General features: G+C 29.5%; 5 protein-coding genes across 11 annotated transcripts; 2 read left to right on the top strand and 3 right to left on the bottom strand.

Moving 5' to 3' along the window:
* The first annotated feature begins 188 nt into the window (after nucleotides 1–188).
* Nucleotides 189–4,254, top strand: LOC117223482 (uncharacterized). 7 transcript variants are annotated; one of them, XM_076528595.1, is made up of 10 exons: nucleotides 189–948; nucleotides 1,192–1,644; nucleotides 1,717–1,903; nucleotides 1,975–2,355; nucleotides 2,452–2,718; nucleotides 2,786–3,080; nucleotides 3,173–3,401; nucleotides 3,463–3,730; nucleotides 3,808–3,989; nucleotides 4,071–4,254. In XM_076528595.1, exons 1-10 carry the CDS (start codon nucleotides 870–872, stop codon nucleotides 4,181–4,183), a joined length of 2,454 nt encoding a protein of 817 aa, XP_076384710.1. In that variant the 5' UTR covers nucleotides 189–869; the 3' UTR covers nucleotides 4,184–4,254. The 7 variants fall into 7 exon arrangements, with proteins under 7 accessions (XP_076384710.1, XP_076384709.1, XP_076384711.1 ...); XM_076528594.1 differs by having other exon boundaries at nucleotides 1,708–1,903; XM_076528596.1 differs by having other exon boundaries at nucleotides 190–948; nucleotides 1,192–1,903; nucleotides 2,786–2,871; nucleotides 3,007–3,080.
* LOC117223483 (lymphoid-specific helicase) lies at nucleotides 4,027–7,504 on the bottom strand. The gene is made up of 7 exons (XM_033475763.2): nucleotides 7,307–7,504; nucleotides 6,806–7,152; nucleotides 6,169–6,734; nucleotides 5,374–5,990; nucleotides 4,904–5,298; nucleotides 4,584–4,839; nucleotides 4,027–4,510 (listed from the first exon to the last, which is right to left on the bottom strand). The coding sequence occupies exons 1-7, from the start codon at nucleotides 7,353–7,355 to the stop codon at nucleotides 4,434–4,436; spliced, it is 2,307 nt and encodes a 768-aa protein (XP_033331654.1). The 5' UTR covers nucleotides 7,356–7,504; the 3' UTR covers nucleotides 4,027–4,433.
* Nucleotides 7,505–9,086: 1,582 nt separating this feature from the next.
* Nucleotides 9,087–18,285, top strand: Dsor1 (mitogen-activated protein kinase kinase 1). The gene is made up of 8 exons (XM_033475916.2): nucleotides 9,087–9,674; nucleotides 9,765–9,990; nucleotides 10,074–10,186; nucleotides 10,276–10,387; nucleotides 14,332–14,508; nucleotides 14,588–14,798; nucleotides 15,090–15,256; nucleotides 15,343–18,285. The coding sequence occupies exons 1-8, from the start codon at nucleotides 9,553–9,555 to the stop codon at nucleotides 15,457–15,459; spliced, it is 1,245 nt and encodes a 414-aa protein (XP_033331807.1). The 5' UTR covers nucleotides 9,087–9,552; the 3' UTR covers nucleotides 15,460–18,285.
* LOC117223563 (sodium/potassium-transporting ATPase subunit alpha) lies at nucleotides 9,994–14,337 on the bottom strand. Its single transcript, XM_033475917.2, has 2 exons — nucleotides 13,603–14,337; nucleotides 9,994–13,509 (listed from the first exon to the last, which is right to left on the bottom strand). Exons 1-2 carry the CDS (start codon nucleotides 14,029–14,031, stop codon nucleotides 10,903–10,905), a joined length of 3,036 nt encoding a protein of 1,011 aa, XP_033331808.1. The 5' UTR covers nucleotides 14,032–14,337; the 3' UTR covers nucleotides 9,994–10,902.
* Nucleotides 17,062–24,238, bottom strand: LOC117223558 (uncharacterized). Its single transcript, XM_076519427.1, has 11 exons — nucleotides 23,465–24,238; nucleotides 22,843–23,354; nucleotides 22,495–22,771; nucleotides 21,996–22,420; nucleotides 20,751–20,850; nucleotides 20,584–20,669; nucleotides 20,382–20,509; nucleotides 20,043–20,305; nucleotides 19,448–19,989; nucleotides 19,078–19,375; nucleotides 17,062–18,812 (listed from the first exon to the last, which is right to left on the bottom strand). The coding sequence occupies exons 1-11, from the start codon at nucleotides 23,631–23,633 to the stop codon at nucleotides 18,436–18,438; spliced, it is 3,177 nt and encodes a 1,058-aa protein (XP_076375542.1). The 5' UTR covers nucleotides 23,634–24,238; the 3' UTR covers nucleotides 17,062–18,435.
* Nucleotides 24,239–25,940: the final 1,702 nt, after the last annotated feature.

Below are 25,940 nucleotides of genomic sequence, written 5' to 3'. Positions count from 1 at the left end.
CTAGAAATAAGAGTAGTTTCCCTAGTCTTCATCTAGTAATATTAGATAATATTTTATATTATATACATCAAAATATGTATGTTAATAACAAATGCCGTTTTCTTGTTACTTTGACATAATTTTAATTTTAACAAAAAGATACGTAATATAGTGATTTATTGTTGCAAATTTCAAAACTACTTTCTAGTGAGAAACTATATATGCATTATGTTGTACTTCATATACATGCATACATACAATATGCAATTGTACATAAAAAGCTTAAGACAATTTTTTTATACAATTTCGAAATTATTTGTAATGTCAATATAAAATTCTGTACGTATTTATCCTTTTTATTTTACAATAGATATCGAAGCATACATAATGTTAATGTACAATGAATACATAATTGTATGTACTTACCCATGCAAATGCTTGTGATGTCAATATACATACATGTCGAACGTAGCATATGATTTGAGCTTACACTGGTAAGGATTTATGACATATATATTAAATAAAATTAATGAATTTATTACAAAAACAAAACTGACATTAGTTTATTATAAAAGTATTTGTATTATTTATTCATAATACCTTATTTCACTTAATTTATTGTAGATTTAGTAATTGAATAAACTTGTGAAGAGATGTTATATGTTGTTTTATCAATATTACGATCCCACTTGTCCAACTTTTTAAGAACGAATACATTTTTATACAGACATTAATGTTTCCTTTTATACAGTGGCTTGCTACCTGATTTTTACACGTTCTGGTTAAAAAATATTTAAATTATTCAAAAATAATATTAGAAGATAGATACTCTACTTTTACTTCTAATTGCGTTTATTATATGTAATAAAAATCTCTATTTTCTTAGAAAAATGGAAATTAATAAAATTCATGATAGTTCTTCAAATAAAAGTATGCACAAAGAAATAAGTATATCAACTACTGAAGAAGGTACATGTTAAATAAATTGACATATTGCACAACTTCAAACTGTTACTTTTGATATTGCACATTCCTATGTATCATTTTTAATTTTATTCTATCTTGCGTTTTTATGTTTACAATAGTTCTCACTTGATATTTGTGTAAGTTTTCTTAGTAGCACAAATTTTGATTGAAAATAAATATTTATTACATTACTTTCTTGGCATAGAAATATTAATCTAAATAAAATAATAAAACTGTGTGCTTTAGATTTGTCAGAAATACTTCATAAATTTCAAGATTACAAGCATCACAAGTTGACGATTGGAATGTTTTTTGAATTTATGAAAGTTGCATATCAAGTCAGCGATAATTGTAAAAGCATAACTACAATATTTACAACAGACAATAAATTTGATTGGGATAAATTATCAAAGATAGATATACATTTAGAAACATCTAATCATACAGTTCATGAGAGAAGTATCGATAACAATGCTGTAAGTGAAAATAAAAATTCTGTTGTACTGCCAAAACTAGAGCTTAAAACCTATGACATGAATCTTCCAAATTCAACATATTTTATTACATCTACAAATGGACAAATTGAACATGAAGAAACATTTAATTATGATAAAAATGCAGCAACCAACACCGAAAATTGTAACAGAATTACAGAAACCTCATCACATTTGAATGAATCAAAGGCGGTTAGATCTACAGGTATAACAGAAAATCTTTTGATAAGTTTGATGAAAACAAATTTAAGTGATATATTGCATGAAGGTTTATTAGATTCTGTATTACCATACATGATTCCAAAGTCTACTGTATCACAGCCCATTATTAAAAAATCCATTATAAATAATGAGATTAAGAAATCTAATTCATTAAGTAATAACATTGATACAAAAATGGTTACAAATTTATCACATAAAGAAAAGGAAAAGGATAAAAACAAGGCAAATAAAAGATCGATGGAGTAAGTTCATTAATCGTAGTTATTGATTAAAATTAAAATTAATATTAATAATTTATATCATGTTTCTATAGAAATGAAGTGGAAATTCATGTTTGCGACGAAGAGAAAAATATTAAAAAAAATTTTCATTGTTCTCAGAAACTACTTATTCAAAAAATGCGTTACTTTGCTGATATTACAGCAGGTCAGAAATTGGAAGAAATTGATATATCAGTTCATTGTGACATTGTGATATTTGACTGGTTAATGAGGTGGGTAAAAAAGGATATGACCAAAAAATCTGAGTGGCCAACTTTAGAACCAAGTAATGTCATTCCAATAATGGTATCTGCATCCTTTTTACAAATGGAACCACTTTTGGAGAATTGCCTACAGTATTGTCATGATAATATGTCTGACATATTAAAAACATCCACAATATTAACTTGTTTAGATGATAATCTTCTTACAAGGTATATTTTTTTAATGTACACATTATGTATCTGACAAATGAAGAAATTAATTTATATTACACATTTTCCATATCTGAAGTTTAAAATTTATTATAGACTAGTAGAGAGATTTACAAATGAAGATGTAGAAGCATTAAAAGACAAGAAAGATAAAATCCAAAGTAAATTATTCTGCAAATTGATTATATCCCTGGCAGCAGTAATGCCTGACAACAAAAAAGGACATTATAGTTCTTTAGCTACATTGTTTAGATGCAGTAAATGTGGGAAAAGTATTGTTCAGTCTGTTTCCTATCATGTACCATGTATTGCAAGTGCCATGGTAATTGATAATCATGGACATGTGCACAGTAAACACGTACGGTACGATAATAAAGTATAGAATTTGCCCTATAATATTTATAATTACAATAAACCATATATTATTTAGAGATTTATCATGGACTTTAAATGATTATATTATTACTCTCCGAACGGAGTTACGTTCTTGGCGTAAAGTTTATTGGAGATTATGGGGTGATTGTCATTTCTTACTTTGTACGCAGTGTAATGTATATTTTCCAATTCATCAAATTGATTGGTGCTGTTGCCATGCAGAACCTCCACAGTTTTTTATTAATGAACAGCAAAGATCTATGCCATTCCCTTTAGGTAGATATCCATGTTGTAGTCAACGAGCATACAGATTTGAAGTATTATCAAATCGTGAAGGTTGTAGGTACAGGGTAAGTATTTGTAAGTATTACTATTGTTACCAGTAAGTTGTTACTATGATCATTGTTAGTTAGAAGCAGTAAGTAGTTATTTTTGTATTTAGGAACATATGCCAGATTTACAAACACAAAGGGATATAAGTATATTGAACATTTTTTCAATATATAGAGAAGTAATAGCGATGGAACCACCACAATTATTTTTTCCAGAAAAAATTACGAGATTAGTAGCTCGTGACGTATCTATTGATTCAGGAAAATTAACATGTAAAAGTACAATGTGGTGGGCTGGTTTAGAACTTGCTCCTCAGCGACCAAAGTTTGGTCTTCTAGGTGAATGTCTTCACATTTATTTTAGAAACTTTCTTTTTTTATTCTACTATTCAATGTTTAGGCAAAATATGGAGTGGAACAGGACTCCGACGATCGTCTCAAACACAAGATTTGCAAAAAACATCGTTAAAGGTTCATCAACAAGCCTCTCTTGCAAATGATGTTTCGTCTATTACGTCTTCAATTACCGAAAGTGATGAAGATGATGGCATTACAATCGATGAAGATTGTAGTATTGATGAAGAATCGTATAATAGCGAAGAATCACTGCCATGGTCTACTTTAAAAACAAAAAATCAAAATATGAAAAAATCAAAATATCGAATTCTGTGGAAGTAACGAAGTTATATTTTTTCATAGTGTTTAAATGATTTATAATCACTGATGAAGTCTTTGTCTTTTTCAGAAACAACGGGCGATCTTGGAATAGTGACTCAAGTATAAGACATAATCAAGATAATCAAAGAGAATTTGAAGAAAAAGCAAGTTCCCAAATGGTAGCACTATTAACAAAAAGAGTATCTGCAGATTCTTCTTTGCTGGTGAAGTCATTGAGTAAACACAACCGTAGAAAAAATCATTTGAACGGTATTGTTTTACATTTAATATATAAAAAAATACTATATTATCAATATATAATTAAAATTTATTTAATACTGTTTATAACAGGTGGAACTTATACAAAACTAGAAGGAGAATTTCGTGATCAATTAAATCAATGTTGTAAAAATAAAGGTACAGCTGGAAAATACTTCTTGCGTATGAAATCAGCTAAATCATAAATAACATGCGTGTACGTTAACTATGTTATCAAAATTTGTTATAAGAATATAAAAACGTCAGCTAGTCCAAACACAGTCGATCTTTACCTATCACTATGCAATAACTTTTTATTAGATCTTGCAACTTATCAATTTACTTATAACAAAAATACAGAAATAAATAATATAAATAATATTAAATTATCAATTAAATTAAAAAATGTTCTCACATTTATATTACTCCTGTCCTTCTCAAGAAAATATAATACTTTCATGGTTCCTTAGGTTTCAAGTTTTCATATAAGTCACTTCTATCTAACAATTTATTAAGTTCTTCTTCTGTAAAAACTGTAATCAGATTTAATGATTAGTAGTATAAATATTCTCTATAGTGCGAAATTATTAAGTTATTATGATTTACCTTTATTTTTAGATACAACTATTTGACAATCTTTCGACTCCAAACATTTTTGTAATTCCAATAAAGTTTCCTTATTTAGTATAGTAGTTTTAGAAGCCTGAGAAATAACCATCTTCTCTAAAACACGTTTTGCCTCTGCACGTTTAATAATTATTTCATCAACTGTTCCTTTGGTACAAAGTCTATATATAACTATAGGTTTTGTCTGGCCTATCCTATGGCAACGAGCCATAGCTTGAATATCCATTTGTGGATTCTAAGAACATATGTAATTAATTTTAATTAATAACACATAAATCATGATATAAAAGTTACTGTACCCAATCGCTATCATATATAATAACAGTATCTGCTGCTGCAAGGTTTAATCCAACACCACCAGCTCTTGTAGTTAAAAGGAACAGAAATATATTAGGGTTTGAATTAAATGCTGCAATGTTTTTTTCCCTTTCTTCAATTCCAATTTTACCATCTAATCTTACGTATTCATAAGGACGCATTGATAAGTAATCTTCTATTGTGTCCAATATTGTTGTCATAGTGGAAAATAATAAAATTTTGTGTCCCAGACTCTTAAGTTTTGCAAGCATTAAATCTAATACTAATAGTTTACCGGATGATTTAATTAAATCTTCATTGATTAATGGTAAACCAGATGCATCCAATGGACAGTGAACCAGATATGGATGATTTACAATCTTTTTGTACATAGTAACTGTAACAAACATTAGTTTTATAATAAAATATTTTGCAGCTAATATTTTTTATATATAACTTAATAATAACTGACATCTATGATGCATCGTAATATTAAGAAGGAATTCTTGATTACGTTCTGTCACATTAGTATACTCTTTCCAAATCGATAAAGTCTTGTGACTTGAATCACTTTTCTGATAGGAATTGCCTTGTAAATTTTCTTCCTCCATATTATTTCTACCATATTTGTCATTAGCCATATTTCTAAGAACACATCTTCTCTTCCGTCTTTTGCCATCATCTGTATATATACTAGGTTCTTCAATTTTAGATATCATTTTTATATCACGGTTTAATACTGCTAAGTATAAATCGTGTTGAAGTTCTGTAAGAGGAGCATAAACAATCACTTCTTTTTTTGGTGGAATATCTGCACAAACATGTATCTTTTCGCGTCTTAACATAAATGGTTTTAGTATTTCGCGTAAGGATGCCAATACATGTTTTTCTTGTTCGCGTTGCAACAATTTTTTAGTGCCTTCTGTGTTCTGAAGTTCCTTTGCATCAAACCATGATTCAAATACAGCTAAATCATCAAAAATTTCTGGCAATAGAAAATTTAATAGCGACCACAATTCAGCTAAATTATTTTGTAGTGGTGTGCCTGTTAAAAGGAGTCTATTCATAGATTTGCAGCTTGCTAGCACCCTGTACCAAAATAATAAACTTAATAGTAATCAAGTGTCTTCTTTACAAGCAAAGTAGATAGTAATGAACAAGATATTGAATGTATGAATAGAGGAAATAAATTATTAGTATAGTAATAAAAAAGTTGATGTATAATACTATTTAAAATATTCAAAATTTTTAAGTACAACAAACATACCTGATAAGCTGACATCTAAAATTTTTTATTCTGTGACCTTCATCAATTACTATATACCTCCATTGTTGAGATCTAAGAAAGTTTCTATCTAGTAATGGAATCTCAAATGTGGTAAGTACTATAGGTTGTGAACTATAATTGTTTGTAATATTGTATTTTTGCCGAATTTCTTTTTGTACAATCAATCTTTCTTTTTCTGGACCATGTAATATCTTAACTGGCAATTTTGGTGCAAATCTTTTAAATTCTGCTGTCCAGTTTGGTATAGTTGATAAAGGAGCAATTATTAAGTAAGGTCCACTTTGTTGTTTTTCAAATAAATGACATAGTAAAGCTATCACTTGAACTGTTTTCCCAAGACCCATTTCATCAGCCAAGATACCGTTTATGCCATTTTCATAAAGAACTTTCAACCATTGAAGTCCTTCTTTTTGATAATGTCTTAATTCTCCATTAAAATATTCATGTATTTTAACAGTATTAGTATTTTCTATACCATTTTCATCATAAATATCTTCTTGACTTAAATTTAATTTATTCCTGTTCATTTGTATCTTTTCGCGTACCTGTTAAAGTTGATAATATGAAAAAAAATATATTATAAAATACATTAAACAAAATTGGTAAGTTTTCTTACATCTGTATCTATATGTTTTCGTATATCTTGATTTTTTTTCTTCTTCTTATCTGATAGTGTATTTTCATCCCTGTTATCAGCTTTTTTTGTATACCCATTCTTAACTTTATTTTTGTCTTTCTGCTTGATATTATCATCAATTTTATTAACAATATAATTGGAAAAGAATTTACTTCTATTTAATAAGTGCATCAATCGTTTGTATTGTTTTTCTTGCATTTCCTGATGATATTGTTCTTCTTCTAATGTTTTAGTTTCATTTCGCTTTCTTTTTTTTTCAAGCACCTGATCCATGTTTATGAGATCTTTACTGAATTTTACATCGGTTCCCACAATATTTAAATCGCCTTTCCATATTTAAAGAATATGGAAATCAATTTTAATTGATTTGGAATTTTATTATCATGTAAAGAAAAATATGATGCATTAGTAACATAATATCGGATACAATACTTTTAAACTTTTATTGTAAGCTTTTTTTAAATTAAAATAGACGTTTACCTGCATTATTTGAAGTGCTCGGGATTATATTTTCTTTTTCAATTTCCATTTTTATATAATTGGAAGTAATTATATGTAAGGTAAATTAATGTACTTTAAAGAACTTCAAACTAACAATGACACCGCACGCAACGACGTTACATACATACTTTTCGTTACTGTTCTGTTAGTAAATCCCGCCAAATGCAAGAAATACATTAGTAATAACATATTAAATGATAGTAAGCTCACTCACAGAATCTGGCCACATAACAAAAATGTTTGAGTTACAACATCAGGGGGCGCTGATGTCATTTTTTTAGTGATATTTCCAAAAGGCTTATGGGAATACATATGTATGAATACTGTTTAAATCATTAATTTTGAATAATTTTTGGTTCAGTTAACATAACGAGAATAATTTAATTCAGTAGTAGTCAGTTCATAAGATTGTGTATACATATTTGTTAAGCACCGTTTTCCATTATAGTAATATTTCAAATTTGTTTACATAATTTAATAATTATATTTTAATTTTTCTATTTCAAACAATAGCAAAAGTGTGTGTTTTATTTTACATTGCAAGTTTTATATGAAGCTAACTTATGTATGTGTATGTTCTGTATGTTTCTATATACATATTCTATTAATCTATGCCGTGTGTGTGAGTTTTTTCCTTAGACTATATTATATATACATATATCTATATACACGGTTTCAGATCATTTCCCTGAAGCAAGGATGAAATCATCTACATGACGTCAGAGTGAACAAAATGTATAAGCTATGCTAGTATGATATGCAATCTGCAATTTGGAAAGAGTTACATACCAATATTACAAACGTGTAAAACTGTTTTAATGTTCGGCATTAATGAATATGCGAAAATGTCTAACTTTCAAAAAACAAATACCATTCATTAAATAGAAAATTATAATTTCGCAGAATGTGTTTAAAGTTTAATTAAAATATTAATACTAATTATTTTAATTAATTGAATAATATGATTTGATTCTATATTTATTATCGTATATATGCTTAGCAATTCAACCATTTAATAATTAGCTTTTGCTCTGCGCAAGGTCAGAGTGAACAGTTATCTTTGCTTCACTGAACTCTTGGATTTTCTATAAACAGTAATGGAACCTACTCTTGCACGTTTTTCTTACTCCCTAAGCTGCAATGCATATCCCCACTATTTTACTGCGCATCCAATCCGCAGTAGATCCTATCTCAGCAGTGAATCGTCAGCCGATCAGAGCAAAGAAAATCTTTATGTCAAACCTCGTTAACGAATCAAGCTGCAGCCTGGAAGTGTACAGAAATAGGATTCATTACTGTACACACTATACGCATCCTGTGTCTAGTAATGTATGTATATATATGGTCTAAGGTTTTCTTCATCTCTTCTCTTTCTCTGCAGAGTACATAGTACATATTACATGCTTCTGCTACCGCGCAATACATATTGAACGATATACTACATAGAAAACATATATGCATGAATGTAAATTCATTCATACACGTGTATGTATACATATTATGTTCAATAATGTATGTAGTATTACACAAAGATATGAAACTACAGTAATACAGTAATACCTCAGGTTTTGCACGATTTTTGTACCTTTAGCTTTCACAAGCATTCCTACCATTTTACTGCGCATCCAATCTGTAATGTATCCTGTCTTAGCATTAAATCGTCAGCCAATCAGAGCAAAGCAATTTTTACTGCTATTTTCGATAACGGAGTGCGCTGCGGTCGGAGAGTCTTGCAAAAACTTAAGTGTCACTATATAGGAATGTTCAAATAGGCATTGTGAGCAACTGGGAGTCCGTCATTGTTCCCGGGAAGATTCGTATAACCTCTTCCTATTTGCACAATATTTGCAAAAAATATGTGTGCTTGCTTAATTTCCAAGTCGTTATTAGTAAATTGACAATTTTTAAAAACGAAGTCTACATTTCTTCTCGATCCACCAGAAATTATTTACTAAAAAAGAATTTGACAGTTCGAACCCCGACAATTGCATTTTCACAACAATTTAAATTAAGATTATTCCTTGTACTTTTGTACGAATTTCGCAATGAGAACGAATTTGACAGTAACTGTGATTTAAAGAAATAAAATTAAGAATATATTAATTACTATTGAATTACAAAAATATTTAATTGATTAATACGTGTGTTGTAATTTTTGCAAACATCATCAGCAAGTGTGATTGCAGAAAAATTGTGTATTAGTGGTGTTCTGTTGACATTACCAAATGTCAAAAAATAAATTAAATTTAACATTACCGCCTGGCTCAATAGAACCAGTACCAGCTGTTTCACCATCTCCACCAGTACCACCGCTGCCTATTTATTCTGAACCACCAGTAATACCAGAGTAATTATGTTTTATTATTCTCATAGATTCTCTATTTCATAAAGTATTAATACTATGTTTTCATTTTTATTTTCTGACTTATAATCATAGCGGAGTTATGGGTAAAATGAGTATAGACGCAATCCAAGAAAGGCTAGAGGAATTAGAAATGGATGAGGAACAAAGGAAAAGATTAGAAAGCTTCTTAGGACAAAAGGAGAAGGTTGGAGAATTGTGTGCTGATGATTTTGAAAAGCTTGGTGAACTTGGTGCTGGGAATGGTGGTGTTGTAATGAAAGTGAGACATAAAAAGTATGGTCTTATAATGGCTAGAAAGGTATGACTTATTATTATTTTATTTGTCCAATTTAATTTAAAAATAATGTTTATAATATAACAATAATGGATATAATATTTCAGTTAATACATTTAGAAGTTAAACCTGCTATAAAGAAACAAATAATTAGAGAACTAAAAGTTCTTCATGAATGTAATTTTGCCCACATAGTAGGTTTCTATGGTGCTTTTTATAGGTAAAATTCTTTATGAAATAATCAGTAAACTTCAATAAATAATTGTATATTATATACTAATTATTATATTTATTATTTTAACTGTTTAGTGACGGAGAAATTAGTATATGCATGGAATATATGGATGGTGGATCTCTTGATTTAATATTAAAGAAAGCTGGCCGAATTCCAGAACCTATATTAAGTACAATCACTTCTGCGGTAAGTATTAACTGTTAACATATTCTATGTAAACAGGTCCTAACATAATTGATCTATTTAATACGTTTATAATCTAAGATGAAAATATACTTTTTCTTATACTTTCATTATAAATCATTTAACACAATAAAACAAAAGTAACTGCCTTTTCTTGGTTCTAGGTAGAAATAATGTTCTTATATCATTAATATGATTAATTAATATGATTAATATGATACCCATATACAGTAAATTCTCTCCAATTGTCTTTCAGATTGTAAACAAAAATGAACAATTTGGGAAGAGAAGATACAGTTATTCGAACCTCGTGGCTCATTTTTATAGTCGTCAATTGTCAACAACTATAAAAACGAGACGCGAGGCTCAAATAATTGTACCTTCTGTTCCCAGATTGTCCATTTTTGTTTACAAGCTGAAGGACAATTGGGGAGAATTTACTGTATAGGAAATGATACTATCAATGTGTTAAAACTAATCTAACGAATTTTAAGTTAAATGTTACTTATGATAAATACTTAATAATAAGTTTCTTGTTCTATAACTCCACCAGGATATGTACGTATACATAATCTTCTTAATTCATCATATATCCAAAGAAACAAACCGAGGGGTAGGCATGGCCAGTACCAGTAAAAGCTTAAAGGCATAGTCTTAAATATGTTTTCAGTTCCTGGTACATACAGTATGATACCAGTTAGAATAATTTCAAAAATAAATGAAAAATTTAAGAACCAATTATCCATTCCTTGTTGCAAGATTGAGTTCTTTCTTGTTTTACACATAACTAAATCTATGAGTTGTGTTATGACGATAGATAAAAAATATCCAGTACGAGCTTCATTTAGTAATTCCATTCTAGTATCATATGTCCATGTTTGACCATAAGAATCTGTTAAATCATTGACAGATTTGTTATCCCAATCTAATCTTAATCCTACTAGTCGATCAGGTAAAAAGCCGTTTAACATTAAAATCATAAAATAGGTATAAAAACCAGCTAGAGATTGTGTCATGCCAATTTGTCCATAGGCAACAGATATTAAACGTTTGTTCACAAGTTTATCATACTGTGGGTTCCGTGGTGCACGGTGCATAATGTCAGATTCTGCTTTTTCATATGCTAGAGCAATCGCTGGAAGCAAATCTGTTCCAATGTCTACACATAGAATCATTTCAAGAATGAATGGAAGAGGAATACCAAATATGAGACTAGCTAACATAGGTAGCATCTCAGGAACGCTAGACGTTAATGTGTATGCAATTGATTTTTTGAGATTATCGAATATTAGTCTACCTTCTTCGATACCAGTTACGATAGTCGCAAAGTTATCGTCCATAAGAATCATGTCAGCTGCATGTTTCGCAACATCTGAACCAGTAATACCCATAGCTACACCGATATCTGCTTTTCTCAGTGCAGGTGAATCATTAACACCATCGCCAGTTACAGCAACAATTTCCCCCAGTCTTTGACAGCTCTCCACTATAAGCAACTTTTGTTGAGGGGACGTTCTTGCAAATACAATTTCTTCATAGTTCCTTATAAGATTATCCAATTCTGTAGCGTCCATATTCCTTAATTCACTACCAGTGATAATTGTTGCTTGTGTGTCAATATCTACTATTTGGGAGTGTGACATGTTCTGCAGTATTGCTCTTTCATATCTAGTTACAGTTCCCTCGCTGATGATACCAACCTTTTTTGCTATTGCCATTGCTGTTACAGGATGATCACCTGTAACCATTATTACCTTAATTCCAGCTGTACGGCATTTCTTTACAGCATCAGGTACAGCTGGTCTTGGAGGATCTATTAAGCTGATCAATCCAACAAACCTGTAACCCTTTGTTGGAAAATTATACGTGTTTGGAGAATCTGTATTAAATTTGAAATCTGGTCCATAGACATCATCAGGCAGATGAAGATCACAATAAGCTAATACACGTTGACCTAGGTATCCAAGCTCTGCACAGGCCCTTCGACATATTACCTGGTCCAATGGTGTCATCTCATTAGTCTCTCCTTCTGTAGTCAATATTTGAGTACAGTTGTCTAATAATATTTCTGGCGCTCCTTTCAAAATCATTATATGCCCAGTTTCTTCTCTGTGTATTGACATCTGATATTTGGTAATTGAACTGAATGGTATTTCTGCAACCTTTGGGTGTTTGTCACGGAATGCTGTTGTGTTATGTATATGCTCGGAGAATTTGAGGATTCCAGTCTCAGAAGCGTCGCCAACTATCTCACGTTCTTCAATTGGTTTTAATAAAGTAGATTCAGTAATAAATTCGGCGCGTAAGCAAAGTGTAGCATTCTTAATGATAACATTAAAAGCAGGCTTTTCCATTAGCAAATTCTTCTCAACACCTAGAGTTTCCCCTGGTGAAAAATTATATCTTGTATGACCAAACCATAAGTTGGACACAGTCATTTTATTTTGTGTGAGAGTTCCTGTTTTATCAGAGCAAATAGTTGAAGTAGATCCAAGTGTTTCTACAGCTTCTAAATTTTTTATTAAGCAGTTCTTTGTTGCCATTTTTTGTGCTGTCAATGTTAAGCTTGTAGTAACAGTTACCAATAGAACTTCAGGTACATTTGCTATTATAATGCCAAGTAGATAAGTAAATGCTTTTATTATATTGGGATCTATTATTAGAGATAACGCGAAAAATACTATTCCACACATTATGGAAACAGAGATAATTATTTTCACAAAATTTTTAATTTCTTTAGCTATTGGAGTTTCAGTTTTTATAAGCTGTGATGTCAAACCAGCCAATCTTCCTATCATTGTTTTATCACCAGTAGCAATTACTATACCTTTACCTTCACCATCCACAGCAAAGGATGAAAAAAAGGCAATATTAGCAGATTCTAAAGGATTGTCATCTGTGGGATAATTGGTTCTAGCTACTGGTTCATTTTCTCCAGTAATGCTCGAATTTTCCACTCTTAATCCAGTGCATTCTGTAATTCTAATATCGGCCGGTATTTTATTACCAAATTTAAAAAGTACTAAATCGCCTCGAACTAGATGTTCAGTTGCCACACGCTGTTTGATGCCATCACGTATTACTGTAGCAAAAGTTGGTGCCATTTTCCCAAAAGATTCCATTACCTATGATTAGTATCATAAAGAAAATATACATATTCTCCATTAATAATTACTTGTTATTCAATTTGCCAAATTGTGTAGGAATTAATGAATTACCTTTATATTCTTACTCTCTTGTATATAAGCAAATACACCAGAGATTATACAGACCATAACAATGATTAATCCAAATAAATCAATACCGTCACCACTGTTATTGGTTAGAACACTAATGCCATATAAAATAAAACATAACAGTGAACATACCCACAATAAGCTAGCAAATCCATGGAACATACACTTTAAAAATTTTATATACTCTGGCGTTTCTTTTGCTGGGGATAAAGCATTTAATCCTTCTCTATCAAGAATTTCACGTGCTTTGTCTTCCGTTAAACCATTACTTATGTCAGTGTTTAATTTTTCACACAATCTTTTTAATGGAATTGTATGATCATTGGTACTTAGTTCTTTGTGAAGATCTTCAATATCATTGTCGATATGTTTCTTCTTAACAACAGGATTTAAATGCGTTATTGATTGCATTGTATCGAAATTAAATTAAACACGAGTTTTGAGTAAATTACAATATATTTGCAATTGAATATTGACGGCATCAAAATTCAATTGTTTAGAAACTGAAATCATGGCTAATTTGTCTTCATTTGGTTTTATGATCTTTTAACTTTCTGCATTAAAAGCATTAAATTTTATAATAATTATGATTGTGTATAAATTAAAAAATTATCTGAAGTTAAAGAATATAAAACTTCAGACTAATTTAAATTTTAGAAAGTTAAAGAATCATGAAATAAATTTGTGCAATAATATTGGATATCCTTATAGGTGTTAAAAGGTTTGAGCTACTTACGAGACAAACATGCAATTATGCATAGAGATGTAAAACCTAGCAACATTTTGGTGAATAGTGCCGGAGAAATAAAAATTTGTGATTTTGGTGTATCTGGTCAACTAATAGACTCTATGGCGAATTCATTTGTTGGAACAAGAAGTTATATGTCGGTAAGCAATTACTAATTCAATTGAAGTCGTTTTTGTTTAAAATAAAAATTTTTATTTAACAGATATTTCATTTTTTCAGCCAGAGAGACTTCAGGGCACACATTACTCTGTACAGAGTGATATTTGGTCGCTAGGGCTATCCCTTGTAGAGATGGCTATTGGAATGTATCCAATTCCACCACCAGATGAGAAAACTTTAGCTACAATATTTAGCACTCCACCAGGACAACCACCTGCAGACACTGCTACTACAAATAATGCTTCCACTCCAACACAGTCACCTGGTCACAGTAAGTTTTAACAATTTCTACCTATTTCTACAGCAATCTGTCAACTTTACGGGTTCCATAGAAATAGGTATACTACGTATAGATCTTAAAAGTCAGAAGGACTAGAAGGAAACATATCTTTTGAATGAAGATATTAATTTACAGTACTAACCATAATTAATGCTGTGATTTCTTCATTATTTTCTTTCTAAATTTGAAATCCATCAAATTGATGGGTGTCGTAAATCTAATGTCAATTCTGTCTACTTTTTATAAAGGCTAAAGTTTGTTGAATGTAAATCAATCATTCAGATACAGGTAGTCCACGACCAATGGCTATATTTGAATTATTGGACTACATTGTTAATGAACCACCGCCAAAACTGCCAGCTGGAATCTTCAGTGATGCTTTCACAGATTTTGTTGATCGTTGTTTGAAGAAAAACCCTGCTGAAAGAGCAGACTTAAAGACATTGATGGTAAGTATTATATTTGTATAATAAATTCAAATTTATTTAAAATAAATGTATTGCAGCTTATATTTATTTTTTTTGTTTACTATTAGAATCATGAGTGGATAAAAAAAGCTGAATCTGAAAATGTGGATATTGCTGGATGGGTATGTCGTACAATGGATTTACAGCCGACTACACCAACACGTTTAGCGAACGTACAATCCTGAATAAATGTTACTCTTACATACTTGACTACCTATATACGCGTTCAGTACTCTTAAATAAATTTCAGTTTCTTTTCGTTTAATTGGTGTAGACAGTGGCGTTCATGAACTATTTCTTTATGATAATAATTCTTAAATTTAAACTGATTCGCGATTTTGAAAATAGACTACTATTTTTTATAATCTGTTAGTACCCAAAATAAATTTAAAATATAATTGCTCAATCATTAATTAGTGTTTGTGGAAAAGCATTTATTCCATAGAGTAAATTAGTACGTAAATGTATATTGTGACACACCGTGCCGTTCACTTAATTTTTTTGATATAACTAAAATTAAGCATGAAAATATTTTAGTTTGTAATTTACATACAAATAATGTATTGCTTTAACTTTTATAATTATAATTAAAATTGTAGAACATTTAATTATTTTCACATGTATACTATAATCTAATTTCAAAGTCGCGATATGAAAATCATGTAGAAATGAACATGTTCAAGATGTAATTAATTTTACTGTACATATTATGAGACACAAAAACGTGTTTCAAACATATTTACATAAAATACGTCACTGTACTTGAATTTTATTCTTTTTAGACGTATTTTTTTATTGTCTTATGCTTTTGTTGAAAGTATGTAAGATGAACGATTATCGTTATAAGTTAAACATTATTGTACTCTCATGGGCAAATTGTGTTCCCTATGATGATACTAGGATACATAAATGGGCATCGAATTTATGAGAACATTATTGATTCGAATGAAAAAAAATTGTTAACTAGAAATCGAGTTACTAGTATAACGTTTGTACCTGACATTCGTAGAACATTGTTTACTCCATTGGAAAAAACTTTTGTTCCATTATTAATAGAATGCCATGCTATTTTTTACAAGCGACTAATCCACGATTCGATGTGATTTGAAACTGTAATTAACTAAGACAGTGTTTCGAGTAAGTGGATATAAAAAGTATTGAACATATGTGTATTTCGTGTAATCACAATAATTACTGTCTATGATATTATTGCATGGAACTTTACCATAAAAGTGGTGTTTGTGCATAATAATATCCTGAACAGTGTTATTGCGTCTTGTGCAATTTAAGAATAACCCTGAAGTATTTTTTTATTTAGCATCAATTAATATAATATCATCACATCGTAGAGGATATTTTAATCCCTTCAACCCAATAGATCTTTGAATTTTCAAAATATTTCTTCATGTTATAAACTTCTCAACTTGCATAAGTTATCAAATTTTTGTAATAAATCTGCTTTATACAATTTTCATAATTATTACAAATTTAGTTATTAATCTACACGAATCGTGTTTATGTAAAATTAAGACATCAGTCTTATATACAACTTAAATATGTGGCTTACACATATTTTTTTTTTACAATGAATATTTCAATCTTAGAAAATATTGATTCAACAAATGAAATTGTACCTGTCAATATCATTTTACTTCGAATATAATAGTGAAAATGGAATTGACAAATAATTCGAAGTCATAGTTCTATTTAAAGTGTTTTTAAAATTTATGATGAATAGTTACCGAGGGATTGAAGGGGTTAAAACCATTTCTAAAAATAAAAGATACTTCTTTCTAAGTATTTAATCTCTTTCTAATGTACATTGAAATCCTAAATCTTCGAGAAATGAGTTAAATAGTCATGATGTATCGTGATGTAAGGTATACTTCAGAGGTGCAATGAATAACATAATTTTGATGCATGTCCATGTGTTCACATGATATAAGTATAATATACAACTGTATCTATTGTATAGCTATGCATCGAGTTTTGTGCAATTTTTGTGAATTATATTTTGAAAACTAGCCACTCACTTGGCTGTCTTTGTATTTACATGTACTTCAATAACTAAATGTAATTAGAGGATATAAATTAGTTTTTTTTTATAATACACAAATAAGAACGATAGTACAGTGAGATATTAATTTCAACAATATTCAATGAAGAAATTTTAAAATATAGATGTTCTTAATTTCATTCGTTTTTAATCAAATTCTACTTTGTCTACATTGATAGTAAAATGTTTAATATTGTACAAGTTAGAAAATATATTAGATGCTTATTATTGTAATGTACGGACAAAGAATATCTGTATGTATATAATATACTGATAATGTAAACATTCGTATTATGTTATATGCAATGGTTACAAATTCCGTTGTCTCCTTACATTACAAAACATCGCAATAAAATAGTTAATTGAGAATTGTAAGTAAACTTCATTATTCATTGCACATGTACATCTATTCATTACACATATTATATGTAATCTAACTTTTAGTTTTACTTATTCATGGTTGCATAAATATTTTTTTTCTGTAGAAAACAAATATAGTTGTTCAGCCTTTCCCGATTTGGCTTAAAAAATATCGGATAGCACTACGAGCATATTGTGATCTTTGCAAGCACAGTGAGAGTACATACACTCACTGATGTATTTCGGAATAAGACGCCCAAGAACTGATGTTTCGTATTATGTTTATACATCTAATGTATGATGTGTGTAACGCAATTTATTAAAGACACAACTTTCACGATATATACTGTAAACTGATATCATTTTTAATATCGGAGTTCTGTTTAGGAAAAGCGAATGTAAAACAACACAGTTAAAAAATCTAAATTCACAAAACAGTGAATTTTAACTGTCAATGAAACGATTACTTCTGGCACTTATTATAAATATATGGATATATTCCTTGTTACAAATTTGTGCATAATAATTGCCGTTGTATCGATTTACTGTCTAAATGTTGTAATTATGCAAAGAATAAATTTATCCTACATTGAAATATGATTTTATTATTTTCAAATTTTGAAAAAAAACGTCACATTTTATTTTGGAAAAGACACATAGCATTATAAAACCATTACACGACATTTAATTTTATTACAAACTGTATGCAAAAACATTTTGACTATGTCTTTAGACAAATATTGATTCAAACAACATTGACTATTTGTAAAAACGGCGAGACTTCCTTAAAGTTACTCAAGTTTACACTAGTGTCTCCAACAAAAATTTTTAAGAGTATATTGTCAGGTCTATTTACAGTAACTATAGCAGCTTCCTTTAGTGTTGCATTTGTGATTTTACGACAAGACGTTAAATCCAATAATTCTAGTTGGGGTGCAGAAGCTAAAAGTTCAATAATTGTTGTATCTGTGAAATTGCATGAACGACATTCTAATTTTTTCAAATTACACATATTATGCATGCTAGTATCTGTTACATCATACATATAATTCATTATTAATGTTTCTAATTTTGGTAACGTTGCTATGGCTGCTATACCGACATTTGTGACACATTCACATCCTGCAATATGTAAGAAAATAAATATATAAAAAATGAAATATCTAATTAGTATAAAGTATAATAATATTTCATTAAAGAAACGAATGACGAAATTATGTTTTACATTTCTAAAATACATTCATAAAGAAAATAAGTACATTATGGAAAACATCAGTCAAAATCATGCAACTTTAATATATAATGACTTCTTATTTAATATATAATTTAACAGTTGATCAGGTATGCAATTAACGTCTTGTATTATCTTAAAATATTTTCAACTTACCCGTGATATTCAGGAAAGTAAGTTGCCGACATTTTGATACCATATAACTAAGAAATTCGTTCACATCAACCGTATACCAACCAGTATACTTGTTGATTGTTAAGGCTTCAAGATTAGGCAGCTGTATAGTATGTAAACTATCATTGAAAATAAAGTTGACATCTTCATCTTGTAAGAAATTTAATGTTTTCAGTCTTGTACAGTGCGTACTGATAGTTTTAAATATATTAAAAGAACTATTAACATAACAACAATTGATAAATGTAAGAGTTGTTAGATTCTGTAGTTTTTCAAATACCTAAGGTAATATAAATAGTATATACTCAAATGATTCTTTAGAGGAAATTAGACTAAAAAATATCTACATTACCTGAGATAAACATTTTTCCTGGAGATGCATACACTTATCTAAAACAATTTCTTCTATTGTTTCTACTGGTAAATATAATAAACAATTTCCAGATATTTGGCCACTGACTATTTTAACATATCGTAATGTTTTATTTACTTCAAATAATTTTTGTAAGTCTCTATCATAGTTGTAATTGGGTGCTCTATCCACATTGTTTGTTAGGTAATTGTAAGTGGCTGGTCTAAGACTAAGTTTTGTAATGTTATGACAACTGTTTGTTAATGAAATTATTCCAGCTGAACAAACAGTGAGGGCAGTGAGATTAATATTTTTTAAATTGGGACACAGTTTTGCAACAATTGTTAATGTACTTGGTCTTAATAAATATTTTGTTTCTGATAAGTTGATTTCAGTTAAATATCGACCACAACGCAACAGTATTTTACGAAGAATAGTTGTACTGGTTACCATATGATAAAGTGAATATGGTTTACATAAAAGATCCAGCTTTTTAATACTGTTCCATGATCCTTGAATTAAAGATCTCCACCTTTTACACACTGTAAATATTAATATGTATTGATCTATAATAAATATAGTTTTATATATTTACCTCTCTCTGCTCTAATTCTATCTACAATTGGTAATTGATGAAAGATATGTATCAAACAATCATCATTTAATATTTGAATGCTATCCTTTGTAATGTCATTTTCATCCAAGTTTTCTTTGTATTGTTCACTTGACTGTTCTTCGTCAGATTTCTGTCCATCATTATTATAATATCGATATGGTACACTATCTGGTTGATGCCAAGAATCTGCTGGTTCTACTTTTAAATATTTATTATGCAGTTGAATTATTTCATCTCTAGCACTATGGATTATTATAATACATTAGTATCATTAATTTCTTATGATTAATTTTATCTTCATTTTTATTTAATTATCACCTTAGAGCTGATTCCACTGTGTCAAAAGTAACAAAAGCAATATTACTTTTTCTTTCATTTCTCATTAAGAAGCAATTTTGCACATTTCCATACTTTGTAAATCGTTTAATAAGGTGTCTGTATGTAGTCTAGGGGAACAAAAACTTTGAATATAAATCTTCAAATAATTATTAATCGTACGATCGGAGGTACAAATACAAACCCTTTTTGCTAAGTTACAAACAAATAATTTCTTAATTGGCATACCATCATTAGTTGTTTCAGCAGTACTCCTATATTCAGGTGCATCTAAAACAAGTATATAAGAACCTAAAATTTAGTAAAATATTAATAATACTAATTAATAAAATAATATATAATTATGATTACCCTCCTTTGTAGAGAGTTCCCTATGACATAAATCATTCAACCGATTTAATAAATTTGTATATGTCATTTTTGTAGTTAATAATATTGCCTTGTTATGAATTATTTATTTTTCTTGCTATATTTTTAATTATCTAAAAATAAGTATTAGGAGTCAGATTAAATGTATGATTGATAAATGTATAATTGATATGACAAATTTGCTTTACACTACTGATTCAAATTGATAGCATTTACAAGGATCTGGCACATGACATTGACAACACAAGACTCAAGTTTACATCAGGTATAAAACAAATGCAGTATTAATATTTTCAACTCAACTGTGTTAGTTTAAAGCAAATAGAAATTTAGAGTATACAAAAAATTCTAATGGAAAAGCAGCATTTATTTTTATATAGCTATGTGATATATACTGCATGACTCGTAACACGTTTTACAGATGTATATATACACACATATATATATTATATATATGTTATGTATATTCAAATAGTACATCTAACGAAATGTAGAAGCACCTATGCGTAGTAATGGGACCTATTCCTGCATACTTTCAGGCCGTAGCTTAATTCCTTAGTGGAACTTGATGTAGAAATTTTCTTTGCTCTGATTGGCTAATGATTCATTGTTGACACAGGATCTACTGCGAATTAAATGTGTAGTAAAATGGTGGAGACATGCGTGTTAGCTTAGGGCTAGCTAGCTAGCTTTAATAAGAAAAGCGTGCGGAATAGGTCCCATTACTGTATAATTTATGTACAACGTGTACACGCACATTCATATGTATTTAGATTAAGCTTTATCTGAGAAATGTCAGTTACATATCCTTGCCATTGATAAATATTTATTTATCAGCTAATACAAAAGAAAGTGAAAAATTGTTTATAATTTTGAAAATATGTACACATGTATGTTGCTACCTTTTTTTTTACAACCCTCTACAGTTAGTGTTAGTATGTTGCTAAGCGTGCAAAACGCGCTATATTCAAATCACGGTATAAGTCTTCTTAAAAATGTTTTTGGATACTGGACAACTTGTACGAAAAAAATACATCATATTATAAATACTATAAGTTAAAATTGTACTAAATAAATGCTTAAAAGTAAGTCGTAAGCTTAAGCAGTTGTTACATCATTAACCTTCATACAAGGATGATAAGGAATTAACACTGAATATATTTAAATTATTTTCTAAAATTACAGTAAATTGTGTATTTATATGATGAGAAATATCTATCTTTATACAATGAGTGATCTTGGATGTAAAGGAAATATTTGTTTGTAACGCAAATCTTTATTAATGATTCTTAAAAACGGAGATTCATCTTTAAATGCTTCAGGATCCACTGCAGTTCCTCCAATACACAGATTTAGAATGATATTGTTAGTTCTACAGTTTGTTGCTGCTACTGCATTTCTTAATGTAGTGTTTGTTATATTGTAACATCCAGATAAGTCTAATACTTCCATTTGTGATGAATGATGAAGAAGATTAGATATTGTCACATCAAAAAAATTGCATTCCTGACATGTTAATTGTTTTAGATTGCATACGTATGATAGACCATTACTCGTTACTTGGTACAAATCACGTGTAATTAATACTTCTAGATTTACAAAATTTTCAATAGCTTGCAAGGTATAATCTCTAATAAAATGTCCTGAAATATCTGAAAATAACATACTTCAGTATTTTATATATGTATAGTAGCGAAGAACATCAATTTTACTTAATTCTACTTACCACTAAGATCTAGATAACTAAGCTGTTGACAATTCAAGCTTAGTTTACGAAGAATCGAATTGCCAATAAACCAATTTGTACTTATTTTCAGATTTGTAAGATTATTTATTGAAGATATATGTGATATACCATTATATTGCAACATGCTTGGTTTACCAATGATTTCCAATGTTTTTAAATTTGTACAATATTTACTAATAGCTTCAGTGGTCTTTTTCCAAATGTCAAAGCAATCTTTAATTATTATAATCTTTAAGTTCCTTAGTTTTTTAATTGCCTAAAAATTCAACAAGATTAAGATTATTATCCAATCCAAAAATGTGAAAAATATAAAAATGTGAAACATACTTCTACAATGACATCATCTCGAACATAATCACATCTTTCTATAATAATTTCCTCCATAGCTTCTGATGATAAATATAATAAGCACTTGCCAGATATTTTATTATCAACTAATTTGAGATACTGTAACTTTTGATTTGCTTTAAATAATTTTTCCAAATCTGTATCAAAAAGATATATACAATCTAAAGTGAGCTTTCTTATGTTATGACAATTATTTGTTAATGATTCGATGCCTGTTAAAGACATTTGTAAGCAACTGACATTAATGACCTGTAAATTAGGACATAAGTTGCCAATAATAGATAAAGCACTTTCTTTGCCTTCGCAAAATATTTTTGCTAAATGTATCTCTTTCAAAAATTTGCCACATCGTGAAAGTACTTTTTGAAGAATAATCGTATTGATTTGCTTTATACTGGTTTCAGATGCAAAGCCCCAGCTATAATTTTGTAGATCTAAATTTTTGATATTGTGCCATGCTTTTTGACTTGCTTCCTTCCATTGTTTGCATACTGAAATTTTTAAAAGTTCTCTAAACTATAAGCATTTATTGCACATTCAGTAATAGCTATAATATAGTTTCTAATGGTACGATTGTTGTACATAATACAATCACACATACCTCTTTCTATTCTAATTCTATCTATAATTGGCAAGTAAAGAAATATGAGCATTAGGCAATCTGCATTCAGCTTATGAACACTACTATTTGTAGTATTAATTTCTGTATTATTTTGATTGCACTTATCATTTAGTCGTTTTTTTTTTTTAATACATCCAACATGTTCCATAACAAATGTTACTTAACATAATTATTTGTTATGTAAATTTGTTCACATAGATTTTATAGTTTTAAGTTAGAAATTGTTTCATGAATCTATTGCTTCAACTTTAAACATTTTTTTGGTTATGTTTTTTTGGTTTACCATTTAGGTTAAGACATATAATTAAAAACTGCTTTTAAATTAGAAGATTTATCATATTTAAGACATACATATTGTATGTTCAATTTTTGTTTAATCCGATAGATTTACAATTTTTCTACATTTACTTTAATGTGCACATATACAGGGTGTCTAAACAATATCTCTCAATCCGGAAATGGACTATCCCTAATACTTTTCTACGTATATTTGCGTATTCTACGTATAAATATAAAAATGTACATAATCTTTTTTAAAATTGTTTTGTAAAATTTTAAAACTTCATTTTTCCGTGATATCTTGATAACAATGTGTTCAATTTAATGTGAGATAAGATTTTATGAAATTCGAATTTACCACGCCATTCCTGTCAATCTGAAAATGAAAACGCAATCCGCGGCTTTATTTTGGAGTTATTAACGAAAAACATTAACCAATGAAAGGCGGGCTTCGCTGACGCGAGGCGGCCGAGCCAACGAGTGGACGAAATCTAGTCCACTCATTGGCTTGGCCGGTTCGCGCTAGCTGATCTCGCCTCATTAATCACTGTTTCTCGTTACTAACTCGTAAACACACACACACACACACAAAACCGCGGATTGCATTTTCGCTAATGATATAGTTACTTCAAATGTCCTCAGGAATTCCACATTTTCCGGAAATACCATAATTTTGGGACACATTGTATACTAGACATAAGCAGTGAGCTACACTTATTTTTATTTCCCATAGTCTCTTATGTCTTTATAGTAGTATTTAAAGTATACATATTTTTGTTTTAGATTGTTTTAAATTGATCCATCCTATCATCGACAACGTAGGAGTGAGAACATCGATATTAAATCGATATTAAATCAATTTAATAAACACGTGTACATATATATACTTCATTAGAAATTGATTTTTTGCTGTATATCACTATAAAATAGAAAATAAAAGATTTTGTTCCATTTTAGTTTTTAACTTTGTTTACACTGTCCGACAAAATCAAACTTTTTTTCTGGGTTCCTATAGCCACTATAAAATTCTTGTAGAGCTTTACTCCCTGAACAATAATCCGAAAACCGAATTGCTCTATCACCCTCAGTTTTTTAAGTAAACGAACTTTTGTAAAAACCCAAAATTTTCGACAAAAATGAGGTATTGCATAAAAAGTAAAAACGTTAGAAAGTTCTAATTGATGTTAACAGATAGAGGAGAGTTTCCCGAATATAGTGGCATGCAATTTATTAATTGTTTTTGGTCCTAAATAGCAACAAATTGATGTCAAAGTTTAAAAAAGCGTCGACGTGCGCAGTTTCTTCGCAATATTTTTGTATTTTTACGAAAAGTTCTTTGTTCAGCACGAAAACTCTACCCAGGATCGGATTCTGTAGACATTTCTGAAGAAGAAACAGCCCGATAGAAATGTCAAAACGATGTACATTTTGAGTAGGTCAAGAAAATGTTCGTCGGCAATGTGTACACGATGTTTTGCCGCCATGTGCTTCGCTGCACGCTTCTCTCTGTCCGACAGGGCCGAAGCTATGGGTGATCAACACCGTTGGAGGGATCCAATGGGACACCCACTTAGCGTGTGGGACGTGCCATTTTTTTTAGTACTTCAATGTGCTGTTTTCTTTTACATATTTTTATGGATAATAATCACCAAACTGTGAATCATAAATTAAAAATGGAGAAGTAATAGAAAAATAATGAACAAAAAATATTCATTTTATTCTGAATTTGTTCGAATTACAAGTATATTATGTATACAGTTATCATTTCAATTATAACGATAATACGATCATGAATAAATAATCATTTTCAAAACGTTAAACTTCTTGAAACATATCGTTAAATATATATTTAAATATTTATTTAATTATATGGCATAGAAGTCAAAATTATACTAGTGTTAGAATACTTTCGTTACCAACTCTAAATACTCTGGTGTGATTTTTTTGGGGAAATATATCACAGTTTGGTGATTATTATCCACAGAAATATGTAAAAAAAACAACATTGAAGTACTAAAAACAATTCAAATATTATTTACGAAAAGTGGTTGCCCCATTGGATCCCTCCATCGGTGTTGATTTCGCTTCGGCCCTGTCGAACAGAGAGAAACGAGCAGCGAAGCTCATGGCGGCAAAACGTCGTGTACATGTTGCCGTCGAACATTTTCTCGATCTA

The sequence above is a fragment of the Megalopta genalis genome, chromosome 2 (assembly GCF_051020955.1).
Source record: "Megalopta genalis isolate 19385.01 chromosome 2, iyMegGena1_principal, whole genome shotgun sequence".
Lineage (NCBI taxonomy): Eukaryota > Metazoa > Arthropoda > Insecta > Hymenoptera > Halictidae > Megalopta > Megalopta genalis.
The sequence above is the reverse complement of the archived record's forward strand: the minus strand, read 5'-3'. Positions and strand labels throughout refer to the sequence as shown.

Coding starts and splice junctions, on each gene's coding strand:
- LOC117223482 (XM_076528592.1), top strand. CDS start 870: ATGGAAATTAATAAAATTCATGATAGTTCTTCAAATAAAAGTATGCAC. Junction 2,356..2,451: donor GATGATAATCTTCTTACAAG/GTATATTTTTTT, acceptor AATTTATTATAG/ACTAGTAGAGAGATTTACAA. Junction 3,990..4,070: donor TAGAAAAAATCATTTGAACG/GTATTGTTTTAC, acceptor TGTTTATAACAG/GTGGAACTTATACAAAACTA.
- LOC117223483 (XM_033475763.2), bottom strand. CDS start 7,355: ATGGAAATTGAAAAAGAAAATATAATCCCGAGCACTTCAAATAATGCA. Junction 5,299..5,373: donor TATTACGATGCATCATAGAT/GTCAGTTATTAT, acceptor TGTTTGTTACAG/TTACTATGTACAAAAAGATT. Junction 4,840..4,903: donor TTATATATGATAGCGATTGG/GTACAGTAACTT, acceptor ATATGTTCTTAG/AATCCACAAATGGATATTCA.
- Dsor1 (XM_033475916.2), top strand. CDS start 9,553: ATGTCAAAAAATAAATTAAATTTAACATTACCGCCTGGCTCAATAGAA. Junction 10,388..14,331: donor TAAGTACAATCACTTCTGCG/GTAAGTATTAAC, acceptor ATATCCTTATAG/GTGTTAAAAGGTTTGAGCTA. Junction 15,257..15,342: donor CAGACTTAAAGACATTGATG/GTAAGTATTATA, acceptor GTTTACTATTAG/AATCATGAGTGGATAAAAAA.
- LOC117223563 (XM_033475917.2), bottom strand. CDS start 14,031: ATGCAATCAATAACGCATTTAAATCCTGTTGTTAAGAAGAAACATATC. Junction 13,510..13,602: donor AAGAGAGTAAGAATATAAAG/GTAATTCATTAA, acceptor TACTAATCATAG/GTAATGGAATCTTTTGGGAA.
- LOC117223558 (XM_076519427.1), bottom strand. CDS start 23,633: ATGGAACATGTTGGATGTATTAAAAAAAAAAAACGACTAAATGATAAG. Junction 20,670..20,750: donor GGAACTCTCTACAAAGGAGG/GTAATCATAATT, acceptor TACTTGTTTTAG/ATGCACCTGAATATAGGAGT. Junction 19,376..19,447: donor AGGAAAAATGTTTATCTCAG/GTAATGTAGATA, acceptor ATATTACCTTAG/GTATTTGAAAAACTACAGAA.